The sequence below is a fragment of the Antedon bifida genome, chromosome 6, assembly GCF_963402885.1.
Source record: "Antedon bifida chromosome 6, ecAntBifi1.1, whole genome shotgun sequence".
NCBI lineage: Eukaryota > Metazoa > Echinodermata > Crinoidea > Comatulida > Antedonidae > Antedon > Antedon bifida.
The window spans coordinates 16,675,607-16,703,454 of NC_136231.1; the positions used below are offsets into that span (position 1 = coordinate 16,675,607).

The following is a 27,848-nucleotide window of genomic DNA, read 5'->3' on the forward strand; positions in this document are numbered from 1 at the left end:
TTGAACAATTACAGTAGGGCTATAGCTTCTACAGCAATGTCCTAAATTCTTAAAAGCAACATAAGTAACCACCAGGTAATTCATTAAAACATATCATTTCATAAAACAATGCAGTCGGTCTAAATGTTATATAGGCCTACACCCCAAGATTGTGTTATTTAAATAAATCTACCACACATTGCCACAAGTCAGTTTGCCGACTACCAATTTGCCGGGTTTAGTTTGCTGATTCCTGGTTTGCCGAGTCTATATTGCCGATTCCTGGTTTGCCGAGTCTAGGTTGCTGATTCCCAGCTTGCCGATTCCTGGTTTGCCGAGTCTAGGTTGCTGATTCCCAGCTTGCCGATTCCTGGTTTGCCGAGTCTAGGTTGCTGATTCCCAGCTTGCCGATTCCTGGTTTGCCGAGTCTAGGTTGCTGATTCCCAGCTTGCCGATTCCTGGTTTGCCGAGTCTAGGTTGCTGATTCCCAGCTTGCCGATTCCTGGTTTGCCGAGTCTAGGTTGCCGATTCCTGGTTTGCCGAGTCTAGGTTGCCGATTCCTGGTTTGCCGAGTCTAGGTTGCTGATTCCCAGTTTGCCGAGTTTATGTTGCCGATTCCTGGTTTGCAAAGTCTAGGTTGCCGATTCCTGGTTTGCCGAGTCTACGTTGCCGATTCCTGGTTTGCCGAGTCTAGGTTGCCGAGTCTAAGGTTGCCGATTCCCAGTTTGCCGAGTCTAGGTTGCCGATTCCTGGTTTGCCGAATTTACAGAAATCTAATTTTCCGACTACAATATATAGAAATGAGTATGATCACGTTCAAGTCATCATATATAACTCAGATTGGAGACTGTAATAAAACTTACAGTAAAACGTAAGTATTGGCATGCTATAATGTATGTAATGGCATAATTAATAAAGCCTATTTCCTAAGATATCTTGGTATTATAATGTCTTATTCACGAACAACTAAGTCAAATACATGAATATAATTCACTAAGGTTCCAAAGAGGTGATTTTTTTGTATAATTTCTATAAAGCTAATCGACTTTTGGAAAATCATAATTGTTTATACCTAAGCCTACTCATTCTGTTATTATTTTCCATTTCGAAGAACAATTTCCCTAATGGTACCAAGTGCTATCATTACATTTGTTTCGGGGAAAAAAGACCTTAATATTATACCTTTATTGATTTATCGAATTTTACGAAAATATTGTCAAGAGAACAATATATGAACAACTATGAATTAATAAGTATGACCTCTACTACATATCAGTTCAAAGTTATCACCTTTTTGTCAAGTGTGTGAATTTGGAGATGTTGATACGCAAACACAAATATCCTATCAGTTTTAAAATTATTATTTTCATTTACATGTATAATGTAGCTTCAGTATAGTTGTTCATTATTATATTTATTATTATTGTTATTATTATTATTATTATTATTATTATACTGTATTATTATTAATATGTTAATTTGATATTTCCTCTAATGCATAATGTCCCAGAGGGCGTAAGACAAGTTTTGTAATTTCGATAATAATTATTCAACTAAATTAATTATGCCCATTATGAATTACCATTCACCCGGGAGCTGAATACTGAAATCGGTAAGAAAAAATTCCCGCACAGGAACCTAACATACGATACACATACAGGTGGATTTAATTTAGCTTAGGCCTAATATATCAGCCAATTTTCGTCGACTCCTACTAGTTATTAAGGCATTAATTAACATATACAACATATTAACTAAGACCTTAATACGTAATTCAGTTTATTAATCGGATTCTTTAAATTGCAAGAGTAATAATAAAGTGTGCGGATTATCGGTTGACGATGAGTTCGACAGTAATCCAACGATGTGGCATATTATGTAAAAATCTCCCACACTCTTCCTGTTTATCAGTAGCCTATATATTATCAAAAAATATATTTTATTTACATCGAAGAAGACGACGCCTGCCCACACCAAATTGCCTTTCGCGCGCCTACGCCATTATGTTGCGTCCCAAGTGGGAACCAACCTTAAAGATATATTGTCCCCTGAATTTGTTGTTGTTGTTGAATATGCCATTTTAATTTCACATAATAGTTGGACATAAATTGGATTGGAAAATTATTTACCTACAAAAACTGTAATTTAAAAAACAATCAAATTGACTGGAAGGTAATGGGTTTATGGTTGAATTGACTGCAGCTTTATTTAGTCTTTTTTATCAGTAAAAACATTGTTTTGTAATTTTTTTTCCTACGGAAGTTATTACCTTTATTAAAACTGTATACAAAATGACATATTCAAAGTCTAATTTTATCAATTTTCATTTTTCATGTTTTGGGGACAAACATCTTTAAAAGCCCCTGAAGTTGAAATCTGCTATTTAGAGCGCCGGTGTGTTGAAACCTTTAATAAAAGCAAGAACACCCAATTGAATTGATTTTTCATCGATTTTAAGATCACTATGTAACATTAGATTGCCTTCAATAACAAGCAAAACTTGCATGACAAGATAAAGCATACTATTGCCGACATGTCCAATCACGTCGAATATCGTTCCTGGTTTGGATTGCAGTTTAATAACTGTATAGTATACATCTAAACATTCTACATCAGTAAAATGAACTCAACATAACTAATACTTGGATTCAGATCCCGAAAAACGTACGTTCAAAAATCATAAGTAACGAATGCAAAACGTCATAAAGAAAGAACCATTGGATTGTTCAGTACCCTGGTCTTATTAAAGCACATGTAAATTTGAGAGTTACAAAATAACGTTTTTTTCTGTAGAGAGGGTTCATCGATTCCCACAAATCGCTCTTCTCTCCACAATTTTAATTTGTCAACTTTCTTTAACATGATTTTTGTTATATATTTTCTTTAATTATTTATATTTTATAATATCCACGTACCTGAGTTCATTATACTTAGTAAAATTGTAGTTTTTTTCAGACAATTAGATTTATTACGGTACTGATAGAATTAGTTACATCGATATAGGGCTTATGAACAGATTTAAAGTACAGGCAGCTGAACGCCAACCATCAATCTAGACAGAAGCGAACCGTATTAATCTGACACGTGGGAACATGAATGATGAGGGCCTATCTGACAATTTGTATGTGCTGGCAATAAACACACATATTTTGTGAAAATGTTTTATTTCATGCCAGAATTTATGTAACTAATCAATGTGCTATATGATTTATTACAATATTAAAAATAGGCCTATGATATTATCAATAATTACGACAGTGTAAGTAAGCTATACCACCAAGAAGAACAGTCATCATCATACATCATCCTGTATAGGGTATTTTTTTACTAAAAAATGTATGTATTGTTACCCAAGACCGACTGATCATATTTGAAGAAAATGTAGGCCTATCTGTCAGGTTTTGTTTTTTTGTACGTTATATACAGTGTGCTGGACCGGTTCCCGTCAGATCACCAAAGTTAAGCAACGTGGCTCGGTTGCGTTCAGGAATCCGTCTAGGACTCAATCGCGTCGGGTGCTGTAGGCCTATAGGGGATGGAGAGAGTGATGGTGTATGCTGATATGGATGGGTTCCAGCCTATCTGTCCTACTCTTGGTCCTACCATACCGTTGTATACTTAGGCAAGTTGCTTTAGGCTCATTGCCTCGTCCTTCGAATGGAATGTAAATCCGTTGGTCCGTTGGTTTTTTGGTGATAGCTACATACAAACAGAGCATTCTTTAATCGATATATTGGTGACGTCACAAAAACCTTAAAAAATCTCGAGTTATCTGTATCTTCAATATAGGTTGAACAATTAAATAGCGCGCCCTCACTCGGTTTTTACATTTTTACGCCCATGCAGTTTCTAATTTTTTTATTTTCTTTTTTTAGGATCAAGGATTCGTATATTTGTCGACAATTCGTTCCAATTCAGTGTCGGTAGTAGGCCAATGTCAGTCATTTCTGTGTAAAAACAAACATCCCAACCGACCCCGATTACCAATTAATGTCCCTATGCTTAGGAAATCATATAGCAATATATTAAGGTCTTAATTCTGAGCCTCCTCACGTTCTACTTTAAAATTCGTTCAAGGGGTTTGTATAATGATAATCCATAGCGTCATTTGTGTACTTAAGGGAATTATGAATGATAAAAATATAGTCAGAACATTTTACATAATTTACAGTTTTCGAAGACTTTGCTTTATGATACAACTTTAGTAAAGTCCTTGTAAATGTTCGTTCCAATCTAATATCTGAGTTATATAAATAAGTACTTATTTACTAATAATTCACTCAAATATAGACAGAAGTACGTATGATAGTTAAGCAACAACAATGATCAATACAAGTTACTGAAGTTATGGTGATATATATATTCATGCAGTATAAAGACTCATGACAAACAGTACGGTAACGTAATCCGTTCGCATCCTCTTAAATTTTTGTCCCGTCGACTGAAAAGACGTTTTGGTAAATCAGACTTTCAAATAAATGAATTAAATCAAAATAATATTGCTTTGTTAATGCCAATGGTGTTTGGTGTATACTTTGAGATCATCACGCGAGAAAACAAGAATGTAGCCAGATAAGTGAGATCTGCAACGTGTTGTTAAGTATGCATCACGTGTTATTGGAATTGAGCAGAGATCTATTGGATCCGTTTTTGAAAGCGATTGATTAAGAAAACACGTTCTATTGCAAGATTCTACTCATCCCATCCATAATAATGTATTTGAGGTGTTACGTAGTGGTAGACATTACCGGTCCATTGTCTGTCATACAAATAGGTTTCGTAACAGCTTTTATCCAGCTGCCATTCGGGCACTGAAAGCTGGTCAGTATACCATACAAGAGTGACACTTGATTGTAATTTTAATTTTTCATTTAGGCCTATCTGGTTTTGTATATCTCAGAGCAAAGATAATTTCTATGTATATTTTACTGTATATGCAAATGAGATCATTTTACACTGATGAATGCCCTATACGAATGAAATATTGAACATTATGATTGAACATTATGCTTAAATGTGTTCTTGTAATGTACATTATATAGACATAAACCAGGTGGTGGTCACGTATTGAAAATAAATTATCTTTTTTTAATTTATTTTTAGATTGTCTCCCTCATAATGCAATATTTTACTATCGTTTTATGCTGCCTTTTATAGTTACGATAAAAAAAATCCATCATGAAACCACATATAATAATAAAACAAGGTGAAATGTTATGCACATGATGGAAAATGCTTTCTTATTCTAATGCTTTCTCATTTTAGTAACATGTATATGCACGTCTAGTTATTTTTCATTTAAATTTTATTTTTTTAATGTGATTATAGGCTACCGTCAGTGACAAAACAAAAACGTATTATGAACAATTATAGCAATATAAAAAGAAATATACCAGTTAATAAAATGAAAGGATGATATATTTAATAAACAAATATTGAGAAAAGAAATATAAACAAACTATGTTTAAATTAAATTCTATAACGTATATCAAACATTGTTTAAATAATGTTGTTTTGGTATTTATTTTAGAAAAGTCTGTTATTACTTATTACTTAATCTTCTTTTTCTAAAACATTAATTTGTATAGTATAGTCCTTCTATGACTTAGCTGCCATGGTTTCGCTGAACGCTATTTTCTCATTAAGCGAATTGACCAATGTCAAGCGACAGTTCGAATAATCCATCGCTTGTGATTGGTCAAATCCCTAAAGCTTGGTTCCCACTAGCGACGCAACGTAACGCAATCTTCGCAAAGTTAGCAAATGCCATTCCAATCATTGTGTTTGCTCCCGCCTGTGTGAAATCAAACCTGCGATATTTGCATCATCACTGTTGCGTCGTCGGTTCCCACTTGCAGCACTTTGCGTCAATACGTCGTTGCGTTGCGTTACGTTGCGTATACGTCCTTACGTTGCGTCCTAGTAGGAACTGCATTACCATCCATTATCGAAAATATCGGGGGGACATGTTCCCCTCACTTCGCAACAGTAAAATCATTAAATTGTTGAAATGAAATAGAAAGTAAGACTTAAGATGTATTGTTTGCAATTTCAGAAAATACAGTATCTAAGAAGAATAGATTTTGCGTGAATATAACCAGTGGCGCATCAGGACCATTGCCCAAAATAATTACATTCTTCCGAGCGGAATTTGTATGTGCTCAGAAATCTATTGAAACGACCTATAAATTACTCAAAGAACCGGGCTCCCAGGACCCTGCATGGACCCCGACGCACAGTATTTCATAATTGTACGTTCCACCCCCTCCCCCACCCCACTATTAAAAACGGATCTACTCTTCTCCAGAAATCAAATGATCATTATATAACATAATGCATCCATTATCTTAATTCGGCGTGCAACAGAACTCCGGTAGCAAGCCTAATGATGTTGTATATGTAGGTTCTAACAACATTACTTGGTAAAGGTAATATTCGTTGTGGAGAATAGCAATTGTCGTGACAGTATCACGTCTCCTCTTTTGTACAGATGTTGCAAATGTAAATGATTTACACTGAAAAACTTCTGGAAACAATGAATTGTGACGTTAATTCAATATAGGAGACAGAAAGACGATTGTGAACAATATCACATAATCTGCAATGACTCCAATTGCGAGACACTAAAACAATCGTTTAATATCCAACAGTTCCACAATTACTATATAAAGTATAATATACAAGGCAATTAATTGTCTTGACTAGCCACGTCACGACGTCATCCGTGATGGTAGTCAGTTTAATTTGCAGACGTCCATTTAATGTTTACAACAGGAAAAGGATGATGTATGGGTGTGGCGAGAGCGGACCAAAAGCTTCTGCTGCCGTCTCAGTGTCTATCTCATGCATACTGTGCTGGATCTATAAATGATAACTGTACTCCATCTGTGCTATTCATTTGTAACCATGTGATTAGTGATTAACATTGTACAATCTGAGCAGACCCTAGTCAGACAATGTTTTAATCATTTGTTGGCTTTTACAACAAAATGCGCCATTTACTTATCCATTTGTTAATAACTTGATTTGTTTAATTGTTCTTAGCAAAATCCACACTATACTATAATTAGTTGCAATGCCTTCATCATTTAAAAAAAAATAAGCAGAAGCCCTTTTAAAGGTCGTGGCAGCCAACATCAACTACAGTGTTTAAACATATACAGTATTTCCGCTTGTGCATTTCATGTGAGGTACCCTCCTTCATAGGGGTGCCGCCCCTTACAGGGGGTTAATGGTTGGGCTACCCCCAAAGGATCAAGAATTTATGACTGCATTTAATAATGATGATGTTAAAGTGATGAATTGTGTGAAAATCAACTATAACAACACAAATGAGTACAGGTATACAAAGGATACATTTTTCTGTTTTTTTAATTTTATTTTATACAATCACTATTAAGATTCCAAGTAGACTATTGTTTATTTCTTGGCAGCTTGTTGAGCCTTCAACACCCGATGAACGATCTTCTGTTCTTCAAGAAGAAAAGCACGTACAATCCTGCAAAACATAAATTAGAAATTTGTAATAAATGATTCATAATTGACTCAAATTGAGGTAGATCAGTTAAGACGTCATCAAACATTAATAGCAGACATTTATAGTTTCATTTATATTTAAAGGAATACATATATATTTTCTGTTCTTTAGTAAATTACAAATTTCTGTTGAAATCAACATTAAAATATTTATCATTTTAATGAGATAATATTCTGTGCAAGTTGTTTACTGATGAGACACAAAATATTTTTATTGCCTAATGTCGCGTCATCTGTTTATAATTCACAAATAATTTCCAGACAATTAAAATATTCATATTTTAAACAAAATGGTTATTCATAACAAATGCTTCATTTCTCCAAAAAAAAGGAAAAAACTTTATTAGAGCTTGTTAGTAACAAGGTTGTAAGTAGTTTAGGATGTGATTTCAGGTGTATTTTTGTTTTTCTAACTACTACAGGTGTAGCCTACTAACAATTTCCTTCAATCAAATTCCAACAAATTTGTTGCTCTATTTAAACATTCTTTTACATGTTGACCAAGTTTTCACAGCCTGTTTTCATGCCATGATTATCAGTTGTTGGCACTCAATTTACCATGCAAAACACAGCAACACAGCTGGCTCCTAAAAGCTATGGAATGTGCTCATGTTAAACTATATGAACAATTTCAATATTAGCATGAAACTGTGTTACAATCAATACATATTAAAAACTGATATACTTTCCCATACATAGAAAAAAAAATAACAATTTAATATTTTTCCATTAGCATCTTTCAGTTTACCGCTAGTCTAGTCATTTTCAATACGCAGTCTTTGCTTCATCCGTAGATTCACTATTTTGTGCAAGTTCACTAAATCTGGGTTTTTACCCTTCAAATATAACTACAATTTTAAAAGCTTTCTTTATATGTCATTTCTTATTTTGCTTTTAAATGTGGTGTCTCTTGTTGCTAATTCTACCGAATTAAAACTTTTTAAAGTAAGCATGGTTTAAGTACAATCTTAAATTATTTCCATTTGTAATGTGCTATATCTAATTATACACATTGTGAATAACATTTGGAAGTCAGTAGTGCACCATACATAGCAATGAATTATTCATTTACAATCCCCTATCATCACATAATATACTACAGTAGACAAACTAACTTGCTATTCCATAAAGTCATTTCATATCTGTGTCAAACATTACAAAAACCCATGTTCAAAACATTATCAATAAGAACAAGTTGGTTTAAATGCATAAATCGTGTCAAAATTATTCTAGTCAATTTAAGAAAACGATACTTTGTGAATCCACACTTAATTTATGAAATGCAATATACACTATTTGAATAACTGTATAATAAATATATTGGGATGAGTGTGTGGCGCAGTATGTTCACTTATGATCATAGATTCTGAGTTCGCATTGCTTGTGTCCTTAGTCAAGACACTTGTGTTTGCTCCTCTCCACCCAGGTGTACAAATGGGCATTAAGCGCTACTGATAGACAACACCTGGATCGTAGACTTTTTGATATTTTATATTGATTTGTATTTTGTATGTATATTTGTTACTATCTCTGCAGTGTATATAAGAGGAATTTCTGGTGTATTTTTTTATATTGGAGCAAATAAAGAATTATAATAATAATATAAGAATGACGTATTATTATAATGACAATGTAACACTTTATACTCTAGTATTTGCTATGTTAGGGTAAAAGGATTAACAAGGGGTTTCACAGTAGATTCAGATAACATTACAGGTCCACAGGTTTACAGGATTCAAATCTCCTAAAAGCGTGGATTTATTTTAGTAAGCATGTTGTACTGTACATGTTATATACAGCATAATGAGTAAACTAAATAAACATAATAAAGGACATTCATTTGGAACATAAACTGGGTTATGCTTTGCATGCATACAGTATATGACAACAAAGGCTAAATTATACAGAATGTAGCTTAACCATACAGTACCACTTATTTCCTTGCAAGCAATTACAGCTTACAAATACAGTAGCATTGATTTTTTAATTACATTCAATTCAAATTTTAATTGGTTATGGAAAACAATCTGTTTTGCAAACTTGGCTGGGGTAGCACTAACATTTCATTTTGTTTAGCCATTTGGCGAAAGTCAAAATATTTTTTTTAGTCAAATCAGTTTATCTATAGCCAAAATGGCTAAAGTCCAATTTTTTTATTTAGCCAAATGAATCGGTCATTAGCCAAAATTAAAAATTGTTATCTATGTCAATAGGTCTATACACTGTTCCCTGAACGTTTTTGTAAGGCATTTGGGGAAAGAGAGCCATGCCTAAATCACTGTGTATATTTGATTTAAAAAAATAATTGTTGTATTTTATATGATCAAAACAATTGTTCAAATTGTTTTTAATCATACAACATTCATACAGTTATCAATTTAATAAGAAACATTTTACAGTTTTCTGAAATGTTATTTTTGTTTTTTACGCTTGCCTGGTGGCTTCCGTAACACGCGAAAATCCTAAGACTTTCACGGTCGGTCACCCACCGCCGCGCAGCGGGTGAATGTTTTTAAATTGGGTATGCTCAAGAGGTGCGAAAGTGCAGTAGCGCACGCCTAGGCCTACAAAATTATGTACGACGGTACGTCGTAGGCCTATATGCTAAAAATATTTCTAGCAAACGAACACTCGTATCGTTGTTGAACGTGCAGATAATATAGGCCAAAGCACAGGGAAAAGGCGTTTCTGTCGGGGGAGAAATTTATACCATCCCGGCTCGATTATTTATTACCCAACAACACAGAAGCCGCGGCGGCCGGCCTTGCTGTTTATATAGTCCGCAATAAATGCACGTGTGTGTTTAGCTAAATCCCCGTTATACTCTACCATTTCCCGAATGTTGTTTTGTTTACTCTACTGACGCACTGCACGCACGAGGAAACTTTATTAAGGGTAAAATATGAAACTACATTATTGGAGCCTAAAATGCATAACGCATGAATATTGATTTCGATAAGATCATTCATTGAAGATACTATGTTTTTTTTAATCTGAAAAGAACACCCTTATCGAAAAATAGACAATCCCGGTAAATAGCCGACCGTCGGCTGTCGAGTCGTCGATCGTTTGTGCAGCGCAACACGTGATAGTTTGGGTAGACTCCATCATCCATGTGTCGTGTAACGTCTGTTTCTCTGTGCAGTCTACCGCTGCTATCTCCATCATATTGAAAAAACAAAGAGACGCCTGGTACAACGAAACAAGTTGACGAAAATGGAGCTTGAAGTAAACAACATGATAACGAACAAAATAAATGTTTGAAGATCGACAAATGGACCTTTTAGTTGAACTTTATGCTTTCGCCAAAATGATTATTTTATTATCTATTTTATCATATGTCATAGCCAAAATGGCTAAAGTAGCCGTTTTATTTTTCGCCAATCTGGAAACGTTTTCGCCCATGGCGACTTGGCGATCGGCCAGTGCGAGCCCAGCTTGGGTATTAGAAGAACATGCTGTCATAATAAAGGAATACAGACTTGTAATCTAAATTCTGAATGCAATGGTTTGAATGTTGTATTGTACAATTTTTTTTATCGGTTGTTTTAATGAAAAAGAGAATCCTGAGTCGGCATATATTCTTTTTAATCGAGCTACACAGTTACTTAGTTATACTCTTATCAATGGTTATATTGATAGGTTCAGTGAGAAGTTAATCGCAACTATCCGTAGTAGGCAACTTGACAACCAGCGTTTTCTAAAAATCGAAGGAAGGATGAAAAAAAAACAAGATTTGATGGAACTATGTATGCAAGCAAAGCAGACTACAAGATGAAGCACTTTCAGCTCAGGAAAGTTAAATATAAAATAAAAAGGTAATAAAAAAAACCAAAGGATCAGCATTTGAAAGGATAAGATTGCTAGCAAATTGATTAATACGTACATATATAGAAACATAATACTTTTATTAGATTAAAATTAGGGGAAGATAATCTAGAAGCTGTCCGAAAGTAGAAAAGACAAAACCTAGTGTAAAAAAGATTGTTAAAAACAGGGCTACCGTACTGAAAATCCTACTCTAATGCCCCGTTGTCAAACACTTTGGGCCTTAGCGGATGTCAGGAAGACAGATACAGTATACCAATAAATTTAAATTTACCACATTCATCATGTTCACACTGTCTACAGCAGCAATAGCGGCACTTCACAAACACCATCCACATTAATAAATAGCCAACGACATTTCAAATACAACTATTAATGCCACAATCGTCTCCTTATGCACTTATTAATTAGCTGACCAAACATTTAAACATTCAGTAATTACAAATTGCGTCTAGTACATTGATCCGTTAAAAGGCAGTTTGTGAGAAGGCAAGCTACTTATGACATTATCAGTGAAATCTAATGTAGCTTTTAGTCTATTTGGCAAATTGAAGCAACAATATTTGGATAGACTTATTGTTCAACTATGGTATTTTTTACATCAGCGAATGAAATATCTAACTTTTTTTAAATCTATTTCGCAATTGTTGAAGCAACAATATTTGGATAGTCTTAATGTTTAAGCTACGGTATTATTGATTGACAGAGAGAATGATATTTCTTGTGTTCTCAATCAATGATTTTGTATGAATGCAAATACTGCAAGATATTTAATTTATTGGAGCAAAATTGCAATCAATAAAAAATATTTCTTTTACTTATTAAAATGTAAACAAATGAAGAGTTGAACAAATGAGAGAATTCCTTATTTCCATAAACTATAAAAATCGTGTCCTCTGCTTTTTTACGTCAAGGGGGAAAAAATACTGTAGTACAGATTGGTTTTGTTTTGGAAATTATGCGAGTTGAGCAGTAAAGAACTATTATTTTTTCACGACCCTCTTTTAAACACGAAAGATATTGATAAATAAATTCAATACAGTATTGTAGAATACACCAACCATAGTAATGAAAATGAATGAATTAACTTCATAGACAAATAATTGTTTATGCCCATAAATGAATGCACTTTAAACTCAATTTACTGTAAAGGCAATTGAAATTATAAAATACAGGTAAAAACGAAACAAGACATTTTCAATCAGTATAATCCCCACAACCACAATATTCTCTAAACAAACGATACTCAGTCCCAGTATTTCTAAATTGAAAGAAATTGTTATTGTATGATTGTCAAACTACGTCAATAGGCCTACTGCTTAGCCAATTTGGTCAACTACGTCAGGCCTACTACTTAGCACAAGGCTTAGCCGTAGGGTTACCTTACGCTTTAACACCTGTATTTTGTAATCCTATTGCTATCATCATAGATGAACCTGTTGCACAGCATTGCACTTAAATCTGTTTTACTTGGAAACCTGCTTTCTACGGATACGGAATAGTTTTCTTTAATAAAAACAACCAATGCATTTGGCTTAATGATTTCAATCCAGTCTGACAAATGTACACATGTACAATTTTAACCCTTAAGATATTGAAATTGTCAAAATCTGCTTTTAAACACTGCACTTGATCTAAGTAGTAAACATCTGGTTTATATGGATGGATCATTTTCGTTTTAAACAAGATACGTTTCAATCATTTCTAAGATTTAAAGTAATACAGTGATTTCCTCAGCAATTAACAAAACACCTTACTTTATTGCTAATTCATCCTATAAAGCAGTGTATTATAATAAAAGGAAAAATGTCGTAATCCTATCATTGTCATGATTTACAGACTGACTCGCTAGTCATTTGTTTTGTGTTTTTTCCTACAGTAGTTTAAGAAGTTTCTGAAATCACAGTAACAGGTGAAAGTTACAACAAAAAACATTGATAAAAATGCAATTATATAACATCATTAAATTTATTCCTTTTAGATCATGCTGAGGTTGTGACCAGCAGTTGACATTTAATAATAGAATCACTAATGTTAAGATTTCTTCAGAACATGCAACTTTTATCAACCAGCTCTCCATGGTTTTAAGTAGTTACAGTTCATGATAGGTTCAAACACTAATGAGGTGATTATGAAAGTAGCTACTGTGCAGCACAACATAATGCAATTCTCCTCTGGGGTTGTGGTGTTACTACTTATCCAACGAATTTGATATCCTTTGCAATTGAATACACATATTGAATATCTGAAGCTATGATTAAGTCATGATATACAGTACAGTACTGTACTATACATGTACTAGAAATGTGTTTATTCTTATACATGGTTTTCATTTGAAATCAAAATCACTTTACAATGTATACATTTCTTGTAAAATAATGTTCTACAGGAATAGTATAGTTAAAGTAGTTGTGGGTAGCAAAAAATTACTTTGGCTGTTATTACAGATAGTGGAAGTGCTTTTGAGTCTGGTTACTTCATCAGGTTACATAATGTCAAATATATAGTTCTATATAGTTCAATATTCCAAGCCTTTTATCACACAACATACTGTGCTGTGCGTCCCAAAATACTTGTATTTATACAATTACATTTCTATAACACCAAGTAAATTAAATTATCAACTACATGAAATGTTTTGTTTGTATTAAGAACTTGAGCTCAGAAACAAACAGGTGGTCCGACAGATTCATCACATGCAACTGGTAAATGCTGTGAATATTGCGCTAAAATTACACAAACTAAAATGGCAAAAAATGGCAAACATACCAGTAGTACTGTAACTTAAACAAAATGTAAGTAAGGTGGATAAATAATTAAAGAAGAAGCTAGATAAATATATAAACAAAATGTGTGAAATTGAGCATTAAAATTCTACAAGGTCTGTTTAACATAATGTATACAGTAGCTAGTAGGATTATTTTGATAATATTACCGACAATTATCTAGCTTTTGTCAACTTTGAAGGTAAAATTTAATTTGTATAATTAAACTTGTGGCAGAGCAATTCATCAGGGTCCTCTTGCTTCTAATTTTAGAAAATAGTAGTCACACGAACATCATTAGAAAGAACTGTACTTGTAGTATATTACACACTGTTAGTTCAAGAGTAGACATAGAGGGGGCAAGTGAAAATGTACAATATTAAAAAACAGAAACTTGAACAGAATACTGTGCACGTATTGATTTTTTTCATTAAAAGACAGTATGGCAACATGAACTGAATATAACAAAATAACCAAACCAGAACCAAATTGAAATATTGTATAATATATTAATATTAAAATATTCAATCACTAATACTACTTGGAAAAAAAATGCCACTTTTGAATAAATACATATGGAAATTTAAGTACGTTTCAGATTTTAATTCATTAAGATAATTTCCTATGGATAATCCATTCAATTTCTAATGAATAAGTTTGGCAAAAGTAACATTTTAACCTATATACAGTGTGGATTGAATTTTGGTATTATATAGTTTTGTATTCAATTTATAGGATGAAATATCGCTAAAAAAACCCTAAAAGAATTCCCACAAGGAGGAGATTATGTATAGCATGAGGTTCTAAAATGCAAGAGTAATGAGTTCAATAAAATTACAATTTTTCGTTCATAAAAATACACCTAATAAGAAAATGCTGAAATTGCCAAACTTAAGGCTCCAGAAAAAAAAAACGAGGAAAAAGAAAAATGTTAATATCGAGACTAGTCTAAAAAACAAAAATGTTTGAGGTTACAGTAGAAAAATGAAACAAATTAGTATTTTATAATTTGTAATTGTATTGTGGAATAGATAATTACAATTACAACCCTGATGATGCAGTACTAGTGATACTACAAGTGATCTGGAGGACGTGAGTTCGAGTCCCAACCAAGAATTACGTATTCTCAAATGTACTTAGAATTAAAGTAGGCCTACAAATTATGTCAGATTTGGGCAAAACATTCTGACCAATTATTTTATAATTTGTTTATCACAGCCTACAGCAATAATTGCTTTTATCTTTAGGCAGGATAAGTTACTATACTCTCATTGCCTTGTCCTTCAGATGGGAAAGTGGTCCCACGTATACAATGTTCAGATAAAGAACTTGGCACACTTGACGTGGAATAGGGGATCATCTCCTGATCGTCAACCGAGGACAATATTAATTATTAATTAGATAAAAGTGCAAAATCGAAATGAAGTTGAAAATACAATTTAACTTTAATATCACTTTTGCAAGAAATGCATTACTCTTTTTTTTTTTATCTCTGCTCATTAATATAGTGCTATATAACTAGTTTATCAGACGCAGATTGAATATTAAATTTTAATCAATCGTTACTTTATCTGTAATAAAACAGATTACTGTACACGTTAATTGGTAATTCTTTCTCCGAAAAACGTGTTCCTTCACGAGGAATGTGTCTAAAAAACAACCCAAGAACGGTATTAACATCAGGCAGCTAAGTATGATTATCTCTACTCATCACTAGTTATCGTAATAAAATGCAAAGAATGGGCATGCATTGCAATAAATCATAGCTCCAATATGTCGATAAAGAGATATTTAAATTAAAAACGAGAACTGTAATGATCGTTTCAAGGACAGTTGGCCATTCAAGAGGTAAAAATAAGGGTCAACTGCAATTGCTTTCATTTATTTATAATTTAATTATGTCATATTATTAATTATATTTTTTCCCAAGTTGTTTGTAGTATATTTAATTAAGCTTGGTTCCCACTAGGACGCAATACAAAGACTTATGCGCAACGCTTTTTGACCAATCGCGACATGATGGATCATAATCTATCGTGATTGGACAGATTACTTGTGTTGTCCTTACCTCATCTTGCCCTTACCCCATTGTGATGCATCATAGTGGGTTTAAATTGTTGTAAAAAAAGTTATTTTTACTTATCAATTCCTCCTCCTTCAACCCTCTCCCCACCCCGCCAAAATAAAATTATAAAACACAAGCCAAAGTTCTATATTTTGATGTAGGAATGAATGGATGTATTAATGTACAGTAATCAGGACAGATGTATTACAGATTTCTTTTATTTCATGTTGATGAAAGGGACATTTTTTTTTTTCAAATTGATGATTAACTGAATTTATGAAATCTGAAAGCATATTCATTGATATTCTCAAAGACAATTTTTTTTTATTGATTTGATTAATAAGAGGTTTCAAAACACAATCGACGCAATCTGTATGATCAAATAAGATCAATAAAATAAAGGTTAGCCTTCAGTCTAGCTTTGCTTAAACCATAAATATTCTAAATTGGATAGGATAGTAAGAATTAGCTAATTCTAAACTTTTTTTTAAAATATTTAATACTACTGTAATTGTAAACTAATTGATAGTCAATTGACATTCAGGGTATTTTATAGATCACATTTCAACACAGAGACATTGATATTTTTAACATATTAAAATGATAGTACTGTACAAATTAACCCAATAAGCTTAACAATTATTCTTTCTTTTTGTTTTTTGGCTTCTGTAAAAACCTGCCTGAAGAGCTAAATTGTATAGATTTACCAGTGCTAGGTTATGTAATTAATGTTGAATTCAACTATTGCTTGCAGCTGATTACTCATTCATCAATGATACTAGTGGGATAATTACCTACCTTAGAGGGACAAAATAGTTGAATGGCGAAAATGAATCTAGGTTGTTTATTGCTGTTCTACTTAACAACCTCTATCCATTTACATTACACAGTTGGCTTTAATATTGACAGTTTCTTCTTGGCATTTATACAGCCTGCTGTTAAATATTTACTTAAAGTTTTGTAGTTTAGCAAGGAGTTAGCCAAGCTCACTCACCTTAATCGAACACAGGCTCCGCATCTTGAACCACCATATGCTCTTGTCACATGCTTCTTGGTCTGAGAAATTCGCATCAGTTTCTTGGGGCGAGCTGCAACAACCTGTAAAAAAAAAAGAAACATAGATTTGTTAAAATTAACTAAAAGCCAATGTCGAGTGTACAGTTAGTAAGTAACTCTCCCAATACACGATTTTCTGAAAACCGAAAATTCACCCAAAAAACAGATTTTCTTGAAAAATGTCAACAAATTAAAAATAAAAATACAGGAAAAGCCAGACATATAAGCCAAGGGATATCTAGGAGAGTTGACCATACAACATTACTGTTTAGTACGTTTCTAGTTGTAAAGATAACTAAAAACTACAGTATCTAAAAACACACATCTTAAAAGAATACCATGATAGATGAAGGGCTACTGTGCATAGATTTTGCAAGAAGATAATATATTATTAATGTCTAGTCAAGAGACTTGAAGCACAAAGTCTGCGATTTATAACTGCTATAAAGAGTATTTGATTATTTACAACAATGTTTACTAATAATAGTGTGTATCCCTCTTGGAATTATCATTTGGACTCCATTGATCCTATGTACTCCTACAACTATTAATCAACAGCTAAAAAGATAAGAGCATTTGAAGTTCTAATACCTTTATTAATTTATGTCACAAAATCCTATTGTATGTCACACTATTAATTTTATTTACAATATTCTAACATGCATTTGATTAATTAAATGGATAAGACAAACAGGAAATATTTTTATCAATTCACCAATACATGTCAACTGAAAAATTATTTCATAAAGAATACACCTACGCGTTCTAAATCACGACAGCCAAGGTACAGCTGAAGGTACAGTACATTGAATTGAAGGGAGTATTGGGCATCAAAACATAGGAGCAAGGGCATTTCTTTTCCATTTAAGAATTATCAGTGCATTTTGTCATAGTTAATGTACTTCCATCCACAATACAACCTGCATCAGCGTTGGTACAAATTTGTATTTTAGGTCAGTTTTTGTGTAAGTTATTACTGTTAATTTCCTGGTAAAATTTGTTCTCTTTTTGTTTTGTATTGTATATGGATGTACTATCCGAAGGAAATGATTAATTTTAAAGCCATCAGCCACCTTTTTTTTTTCTCTTTTGTGGCGTAAACAACACTTTGATTCATATTAATATCATAATAGTCATGTCATTATCATAACATCTTCATATTATTAGGTGATCATTTAGAATAAAATGATCACCTATTGTTATTGTATAAAATCTTTATTATTATTTTTTTTTTTCTTTTTTTTTTCTTTTTATTGTTTCTGTACACTATTTTGTGTAACAATTATCTCAAAAAGTTTAATGTCAATGATTACAAAAATTTCAGAATATCTTTCAAATAATACAACTTAATCCTAATAAGCTTTCCAGCGTGATCACTCATCCGTGACGACATTTATACGCCATTTTGCGAAATCACATTATCAATCATATCTCCATAATTCATTATCACATATTAATGAAATTCACTACACGTAAACTTCAGATCAAGGGTAAAAATATTAGCAAATAAAAACGCACGCGCACGTAGGTTCATGCGCGTCATATCGCGCGTTAAAAATTTAAAACGCTCAAAATTAAGTTTTGATCAATTTAGAGCATGAATTAGGCCATTTGCGTGTTTCAAAAAATTACTGCGCAAAAATGCGTTTTTGCGCGCGCGATACTTAAAAAGCGTAAAAAAATTTGAATTTTTTTTACAAATCTCATTCTACTCACCATCCTTAGTACATTCACCAAATGTGAGTCAGTTCCGACTTAAAATAACGCTATGGGGCATTCCACAGTATTTGGTCCGTGGGTTTAAAAATTTCATTTACTGATTTTGATGTAACTCTTGGCCATTTCTCAAAGTAGACATGTTGAAGTTTATTAAATAACATTTTTTTTATTTTTCTGATATTGATTTTTTAAGTTATTGAATATTAAATATGAAAAAGTCATACATTGGCGTTACGGACGGGACATTTTTAATCCTATTTATTTCATAAACTATGCATCTTATTACTGTTTTTTCAACAGATATAGTTACTTTATGTCTCAATAATACATAATCAAGTATTTAATTAAAATTTTGTTGTTTATTAATTTCATACATCCATTTCAAATTCATAAATGTCCCGTCCGCGACGTTTTAGGCGGTTTTTTTACATTTATTTTAAAAGTAATGATGCAAAAATCTTGATATTTCATTTTCTCCTCCTGAGAACTATATCTCATTATATTATGAACAAATTTTTTGAAAATTTTAGATTTTGATGAAAATATCATATTTCAAAAATATATTGTTACGGACGGGACATTTTTGTTACGGACGGGACGTATCATTTAAATCCTAATTATTTCACAAACCATGCATCTTTTAAACATTTTTTTGCCAGATATAGTTACTCTATGTCCCTATTGTACATATTCAAGCATTTTATAACACATATTTTGTTTATTAAATTTCATATATACATTTCAAAATTCATAATTGTCCCATCCGCGACATTTTAATAGTAGTTTTATGATGTTTTTTACATTTCAGTTAAAAGTATTGATACCACAATTTAATATTTTGTTTTCTCCTTTTAAAACTATATGCAAAACATTATAAACAAATATTTTGAAACTTTTGGTGAAAATATCATATTAAAAAATATATTGATGACATTTTTCGTAGGCACGGGACAGACATTTTTGTTAAGGACGGGACATATCATTTAAATCCTTTTTATTTCATAATAAAACCATGCATCTTGTTAACATTTTTGCCCATAAATATACTGCAGTTACTTTTTTTTCAAGTAAGCTCCAATTATTCATAATATTAAAATTGTTTATTAATTTCATACTTGCATTTCAAAATTCATAATTGTTACTTCTGCGACATTTCGATTGGGGGTTTTTCCTCACTTGTGTTTATTGAAGTAATGGCTTTAAAATTGTTATTTAATTCCTAATTTTAAATCTTAATTTTCAACTCCTAAGGATATTAAATTGCAATAGATTTAAACAAGTTTTTTAAAACTTGTATTTTTTTATTAAAAAAACATTACTATCAAAATTTATTGAATGTTACGGATGGGACATTTTTTTTATGGATGTGATGACAATATTGTAAGAATTAAAAAGTGTTTTTGTACTGTAGGCTGAGAAGTACTGTACAAAGGTGTTAACTGTTGTTTATTAATCACAAAACATTGTGGTCTGTATTTAAAACAACAACCCACAAAAGAACAATACCTAAATCCAAAACAACATGACCAGTATGAATGGGAGTATTGGGTGCGGTCATCGCTTTGTAGATTTCATTCTTTGGTGAATTTGCAACCAAAAACCTTTTATAAATCAGATACTAAATAATTAAGATTGAATTTTAATAGAAGTAGGCCTACAGTTATTAAATCCAAGAAAGGATAGAAGGAAATTTCAGATGCAACTTGGATCCACTATTCACTAAAACAAATTCAGATGTCAAACGCCAACGCCAATTTTTAAAGATTCGCCTTAAATGTGTTAATATCTTGAAGTCTTGTTTAATATGCCAAGCATAACTTTTATATTAGTGTAAATAAATATTTTGATAACATTTTACAATATTGCTTCTCGTTATAACTCTTCGAATAATTAATTTTATAAATAATATTTCATATTTATGAATTTTAATATTTTCACTTGACATAAACTTTTAAACAGTGTTTCAAAGGTTGAATTGTATTTTGACTTGTAAATAAAAGATTACATTGATGTAAAAAACTTATTTTTAAATTTTTTTAATAGCAAAATTATACAATTTTTTAACGTGGACAAAGTTGTCCTGTCCGCGACATTAGAAATGTCCCGTCCGTAACGACATATAAATCATATTTATTAATAAATTTTCAGTTCAATTTTTATAATTAACATTCAGTTATCTAAAACAACTATCTGGCAACATAATAATACAAAACAAATTTTAAAATCTCTTTTAAATGAGGAGAAATATTACAATATGTAAACCTTCTCAAAAGTCATGTCCATTTGCCGTCCCATCCGCGACGCATACAATTTTCATAATAAAAATTTTTTTGTACAGTCTTTTTTCTTTTTTTGACTTTCATAATAAACATTGGCCATATATGTATACATTTATTCTACTTTGAATCTTGTATTCTTTTTTATTTCTAAGATATGTCTAGTTATATTCTCAAAAATGTCCCGTCCGTAACAAAAAAATACTGTGGAATGCCCCCTATACGAGCACGTTAAAAATGACAAAATGCGCACATTTATATTACAAAAGTTCTGAAAATGGTGAAAAATAGGTCTTTTTTAAATGAAAATAATTCTTCAGAATGCAAGATGACCCCCGATTTTTTTAACTTATTCTGGAAGCCATTGAGTTGTAGATATGAATTCATGTACACATTTTACGTACAAAATGTTTTGACGTCATCAAATGGCCACTTGAATTTAAAAATTAGGATTTGTTATCTTTTTGTGTAGATTATCACATTCAACAGAGCGCATCTTGGTTATGTGTGCTCGAATTTCGCACAACTTTCAGTACTTGCTTAATTAATTATCTTTATCATGAGTTGACACTATCTTCATTTTAATGACGTCATCACGCGTAAAAACTTGAATAACGTAGGCCGTGTAATTTCACCTTCGCAGTAAATTTGAATATCTTACAGCTCTTCAGAATTGAAGGTTACCTTGATGATTATAATTTATTATGAAAGCTGATGAAATGTAGATATTAATTCATATAAAAATTAAGCCTATCGGATGTTGTGACGTTAACATATGGCCAGTTGAAGTGAAAAAGTAGTTTTTTCATATTTTTCGTCAAAGTTATACACAATTCAAAGAGCGCGCACAGCGCTTCTACGTGCCAAATTTTTTTCCAAATCTTATATTTTTTTGCTCAATTCATTATCTTTCGAAATTTTCATCTTAAAGTTTAGTTTGATAACGTCATCATGCCAAAAAATTAGAACATGTGTGTCCCGTAATTTCACCTATGCTACACTGTATATAGATATACAGTATATACTGTACATATTGTATATGGCATATAGGCACAACTCAGCACTATAAGCATATAATAGGATGGCATACATCAACATTTTCCGATCGTATGTTAACGTACGTGCATGTTTAAAAAAAATTAATTTCAGTAAAATGATAAAAATGATCACCTATAATTCGTCAAAGTGACGAATTAAATTCTAGTTTTCATTATTTCATTACCTATTGAGAGCTAATGTTTAAGATTGCTATGATTTTGTTTAAGGTTCTTGTCAGCTGCTATAACAACATGAATGTTTCTGTAGATCAATATCCCTATAGATATCATCCATGCGTTGTCATTCAACCTTGTAACACATATTTTACATGAGATAACAGAACATAACAAATGAGCATTCTGGAGGCACAACCAAGCTCAAGAGAGGATACATACAACAACAGTGAATAACATTTCAATTGTGGCTTGATGGAGTAAATACTTTTATCCCAGTCAGCTATTGTAGATTGTAATCAGCTTTGTGTCTCTACAGGCATAACTCGTTCAGATTATTTATTGCTACTAATATCTGGCGATTGATTTATTTTTGTCCTTTTTTCATTAATCAATCCCTTTCTATTAACCGAACAATCATCAATCTTACTACTGCATATCGGTCAAATTACCCTTTTTGAGTTTTTAAATTTTACTTTCTTGAATACAACTAAATTACTATGTAATTGAATAACTATGAATTCAAAATATTAGATTATAAATAAGAAATCTTAAATGAGAAATGGATTGTGACGAAACATTCAGAACAAAAAAGAAAAACCTGAAATTGTAAGAAAACATTAAGAAACATAAAATGTAAAGCCAGAAATGGGACACTGACTGTACGAAAACAAAGGAAGATTAAAAAGCAAAACCTGAATTGGTGTATTATTTTATCTTACTTTTATAATTACTAATAAAAATGCGCATTTTATGGCTGCTATTAGTATTACAGAATTAGATACTAGTAGAATCAATCAAATCTTTTACACTAGTGTTCGATTTACAGAGTACAGGCCTCTCCAATGGCCTATAAAATCTTAATATCAATTAAATGTCATCAAATCTTTAAAACAAGGTTTATTTTTAAACTATTTTTATTGTTTAAAAAAAACCAGATTCACAAGTCCAATGGTCAAGTTTTATAACTTATTTTTTATGACCCCCTACTTCTATTTCTGCTAAACCATAATCACAGAACATGTTTTTATTTTACTAATAATTGTTAATTTTTATTAAATGCTACATCTGTTGACATACACTCATGAACCGAATGATGTCACAAAAGGATCATCTTTGATTTTACAAGTTATGTACAATATAAAGTCTTGATAAATTTCCATGTTGTTTTTTCAATGTATTACGTCATACCATGTGCCATAAATTCAAACACACTCTCCTATAAAGTGGCAGTTGAAAACAGTGTCAGTATTTGCATTAGTTAAGATTTATTAATTCAATTCTAACAAACAAATTGTATCCATTAAAGCGAAATAAATACATTAAATGTAACTGGCCAGAAGACTTCAAATGTTCCGATAATTTCATTCAGATCTTTTTAGCAGTGTTGTTGTATTGGCTGTGGAAATAAGTATGCAGTTCCGACACTTATTCCTAGATAAAACTGTAATTTAATCTACAATAGCTGTAAGAAACGATAGCAAAAAATAACCGACGACGCATGTTAAAGCTCTACACAGATAACTTGCAAATCCTATGAGATACTTGAAATGATGCAAAAAAAAAAAACACGTATAAATATTTTTCCCACCTCGATATTTCTGAAACCCAGTCCAAAATAGAATAATATCTATACACTGTACAACAACCGTGTGTGAGGAAGTGTTATACTTTTTAACCAAGTTACAGTTACATGTAACATAAAGATCTTTCCACTCAACTCTAAAGGCACCTAACTTGATCTTTTTGTACTGTAGCTATAGTAGATACGAGCTTAGTATTTTGTGAAGTTGCTACAGTACAGTATGTCAAAAGCATTCTTTTTTATTACTATTTAATTAAATGTTAAATGAAATTAAAAATGTTTAATTAAATGACAGCACACGACACAAAGGGACCCTTAGGGGAGAAGAAAGTTGTGGTATGTGTCATCCACACCTGTGGGCAATTCAGCCCAGTAGGCTGCAAGTCGCAGGTTATTTCCCCATTTACTGTACATTTAGGTTAGACAAAAAACTGATCAACTCTAATACAGTTGATTTATTTAATACAACCAAAACCACCGCAGGTCATCTTAAACTACTGTACAATTGCAGGTTTTTAGAAAAGTTCAATAACACAATTTGAACAAAATAAAACGCAGACAACAAAAAAAACATGATATCACGATATGCTCTTACAAATTATTCAAATGAATAGATTTCTTAGATATACTAGAATAGAAGTAAGAATGTCTGGAGGCTATAATAATCTGTTTCCCAATCACATGTATTCAGTAGAATACATAAGAACAATAATGCAAAAAGATTATTAGAAAATAGTTGAAACTGATAATATGTAGATCCCTTTGAAGAATGATCTGCATAATAAAATAACTTTGTAAAGTAAAAACATGCTCAAATGCACAGCTCAAGACTATGCCACAATAGTTAGAAAACAACTGTTACAATATGTCTTTGTGTACGGTTGTTGTCTTAAGCCTTGTCTACACCATCAAATCAGGAGAATTTGTTCGCACGTATTCATGTTTCCCTCTTCCAAATCTCTCTATGCATGTGTATATGCTGACGCTTTTAATTTGTGCGAACAAATTCGCCTAGTGGAAAAATCGACTTAATAAAATAAAACACCTATCCAATCTGAATACTGCTTGTACAGTAATTCCACCATGGTTAAATTAACCATGCCCAATTGCTACCTTTACCCATGGCTGCCTGCCCAGTATAATTTGCTACAGCTGCTACAGAACTTTCAGCTTTAACTTGGCAACTCTTCAACTGCAAGCTTATTCAAAGAGATTCATATTCAATAATTAATAATAATAAAAATTATACAAACTTACACCTGGTAGTTTGCATTTGCAATCTCCACATCTTACAGGTGAAGCCCGTTTCTTCTGATAAAGGTAGGTTAATTTACCTCCTGCAAACATAAAAAAAAATTAAAATCAGTATCATCAAAAATTATTAAATTATATTATTTCAAGAATCTAGTATGACTAGCAAGTGTAATAACATAAAGAACATATTTAAAAAATAATTAGATTTTGCATAGAGTAATGATATTTAAATGACTCCTCATAATAAACAAAACCTTTTTGGTAGCATACTATACAACATAGTGACAGTTTGGATGGATTCCTGTGAAAATGTATATACAAAACCGGAAACATAGACCTTCCCGATAAATGTTTAATTATTTTTGTAAAAGAAAACGCAATATCACGTAATAATATCCAACTTTTAATTTAAAAATAGGTTTCAAAGTATATCATTATAATTGTTTATAATGAAATTTAATACACATTGAAATGGAATGTTAAATGTAAACTTTAATAATAAATAAAATTATGACGCGGAAAAGGTCTCCATGACCAAAAGCAATTAAGAAACTTTGCATGGAAAGGTTTCCTCTTGAATAGTCATACGAAAACAATCTTAAAAATCAGAAACACATAGGTAGAGGGCAGCAAACCACAACAACTTACCTGGTGTCTTTGAACTGTGACCGGAATAAATTGAAAAAAAAAAAAAAAGAATGTTAAGTTAGACAATCAAAGTATTCTAGTGTTTTCATTGTTGACAAATAAATCTGCATGAATTTACTTATTGATATATTTAGGTAATAATATCAATCTATGGCTTTTCACTTCTTTATACCTTTCATGAACGATCTATTATTTTGCACAAAAAAAATTGATTAATTAGATAAACCTTAGTTTATAATTATTATTATAATCTATAATTATGATTATGAACTATGGCCTAGTTATTTTGTTATCATAGAAGCAAGTCAATTATGTTGGGTTTTCGGTTTAATTAAAAAATGATTAATTTCAATCAAATCTAAAAAAAGTACATTAAATCATGAATAATAATCTACATGAAGAATCTTCTCAAAATTTATTATAACATTGGTGTAGCAGGTTCTCTTCTATTTCATATGTTTATTTCAAATGAAATAGATTGGTTTACCCCTTCAAGTTAATGTTCCTTTCTACACAGCAGATGAATATGAGAAAAACAACATTCATCGCATTAAGTCAAGAAAGGGTAAATACTTTGTTATCACTAATTTCTCAGTAAAAGTGTTATAACCAAAACTTTTATTTAACTCCAATAGTTAATCCATCAAATATTTTTCTTCTTAAACCCTAACTGGAGACCATCATCAACTAAATATGCATATTCGATGTAAGCTTTAAAATAAATTGTTAGTGTAGTACTTACATTTTGACTAAGTTTGACTTAGTGTTGTAGGAGAGTCTTCTCCTGTAGGTCAGTCTTTGTACCATGATAGCCTACAATGTTAAACATTAAGAATTAGACAGGCTAAGACTGCCTCTTGGATGCGACTAGCATCAGTGGGAGGAACAAAACTGTACTGTACTGTATTCTATTAATTATACTAATATACCCTTTTCACATCTGCAAAATGTAACAACTTGTAACCAGGTTTGCATAGTGTGAAGACAATTTTATGGAAAATCTCGGGAAGAAAAACACACCAACAAGAGGCCTGTGTTTTTGTTCCGAGATGTTCAGAGTTCTTACTTACTGCGTGCATTGCCCTGGTATTAACTGACCAATCATAGTAATCAAAGAGCGCGCAACTATTCTTTCCTCCTGAGATTTCATAAGGTTTGCGTATGCGTGTATGAATACATGCAATAATTTGGGAGATAAAACCTGGTTACAAGTTGATAACGTATGCAGATGTGAAAAGGGTATTAAAAAACACTATCCAGTATTAATGAATAAAAAAGAATTAAAGCATGATTATTTATAATTTATTAAACCTTATCTTAATAACCTACCTTATTTTGTAAATCATATGAATTATCAATACACAAGATAGGAATGACATGGAAATTACTGTTTGTATTCATGATATTATTAGGCTATATACAGAATATTTCGATTGCACAACAAATTGAAATAGGTAGGCAGTAATCATCAATAAAATTGTTTGTAAACAATCATATCAAAACGATAAAACAATATCTAAATTCCGATAACAAATAATCGCCCGGCCAGTACAACAAATAGATTAAAAAAAAACTACGGAAAATCAAAATGAGCGAAAAGAGTAGCCTAGACATTAACATAGGCCTAGGCTACCTTAGCTAGGCCGACTACGTACTCTTTATCCAGTAACACTATTCCCTGCCACCCAATAGCTCAACAGTGGAGTTGATTTAAATATCAAATTTTTATGTAAATCGTTATCTAAAGCAACCAAATATCACACGGATTTATTATTAAACTGTTATATTTAACATATATACTCTTTAAAGGCAACTTTGACAATAGGAAAAACATGATTCTTACGGATTTTCCTTCTTATTTAGAAGTACGTAGCAAGCTTATCACAGACTTGCAGTAAAAGACTTGACGTTGAGTGTGCTGTTTTT

At 31.8% G+C, this 27,848-nt stretch overlaps 3 protein-coding genes across 3 annotated transcripts in view; 1 reads left to right on the plus strand and 2 right to left on the minus strand.

Moving 5' to 3' along the window:
* The window catches only part of LOC144845394 (tetraspanin-5-like), a 206,048-nt gene that overhangs the window by 143,805 nt on the left and 34,395 nt on the right, over positions 1-27,848 (minus strand). The gene's annotated exons all lie outside the window — the stretch shown is intronic.
* Positions 1-27,848, plus strand: part of LOC144845392 (growth hormone-inducible transmembrane protein-like) — a 51,685-nt gene that overhangs the window by 10,651 nt on the left and 13,186 nt on the right. The gene's annotated exons all lie outside the window — the stretch shown is intronic.
* LOC144845401 (large ribosomal subunit protein eL34-like) lies at positions 7,333-27,836 on the minus strand. Its single transcript, XM_078702700.1, has 6 exons — positions 27,766-27,836; positions 26,665-26,735; positions 25,923-25,936; positions 25,278-25,357; positions 17,168-17,271; positions 7,333-7,477 (listed from the first exon to the last, which is right to left on the minus strand). The coding sequence occupies exons 2-6, from the start codon at positions 26,727-26,729 to the stop codon at positions 7,399-7,401; spliced, it is 342 nt and encodes a 113-aa protein (XP_078558826.1). The 5' UTR covers positions 26,730-26,735; positions 27,766-27,836; the 3' UTR covers positions 7,333-7,398.

Coding starts and splice junctions, on each gene's coding strand:
- LOC144845401 (XM_078702700.1), bottom strand. CDS start 26,729: ATGGTACAAAGACTGACCTACAGGAGAAGACTCTCCTACAACACTAAG. Junction 17,272..25,277: donor GCAAATGCAAACTACCAGGT/GTAAGTTTGTAT, acceptor TTTTTTTTACAG/GTTGTTGCAGCTCGCCCCAA. Junction 7,478..17,167: donor GGAGCCTGTGTTCGATTAAG/GTGAGTGAGCTT, acceptor TATGTTTTGCAG/GATTGTACGTGCTTTTCTTC.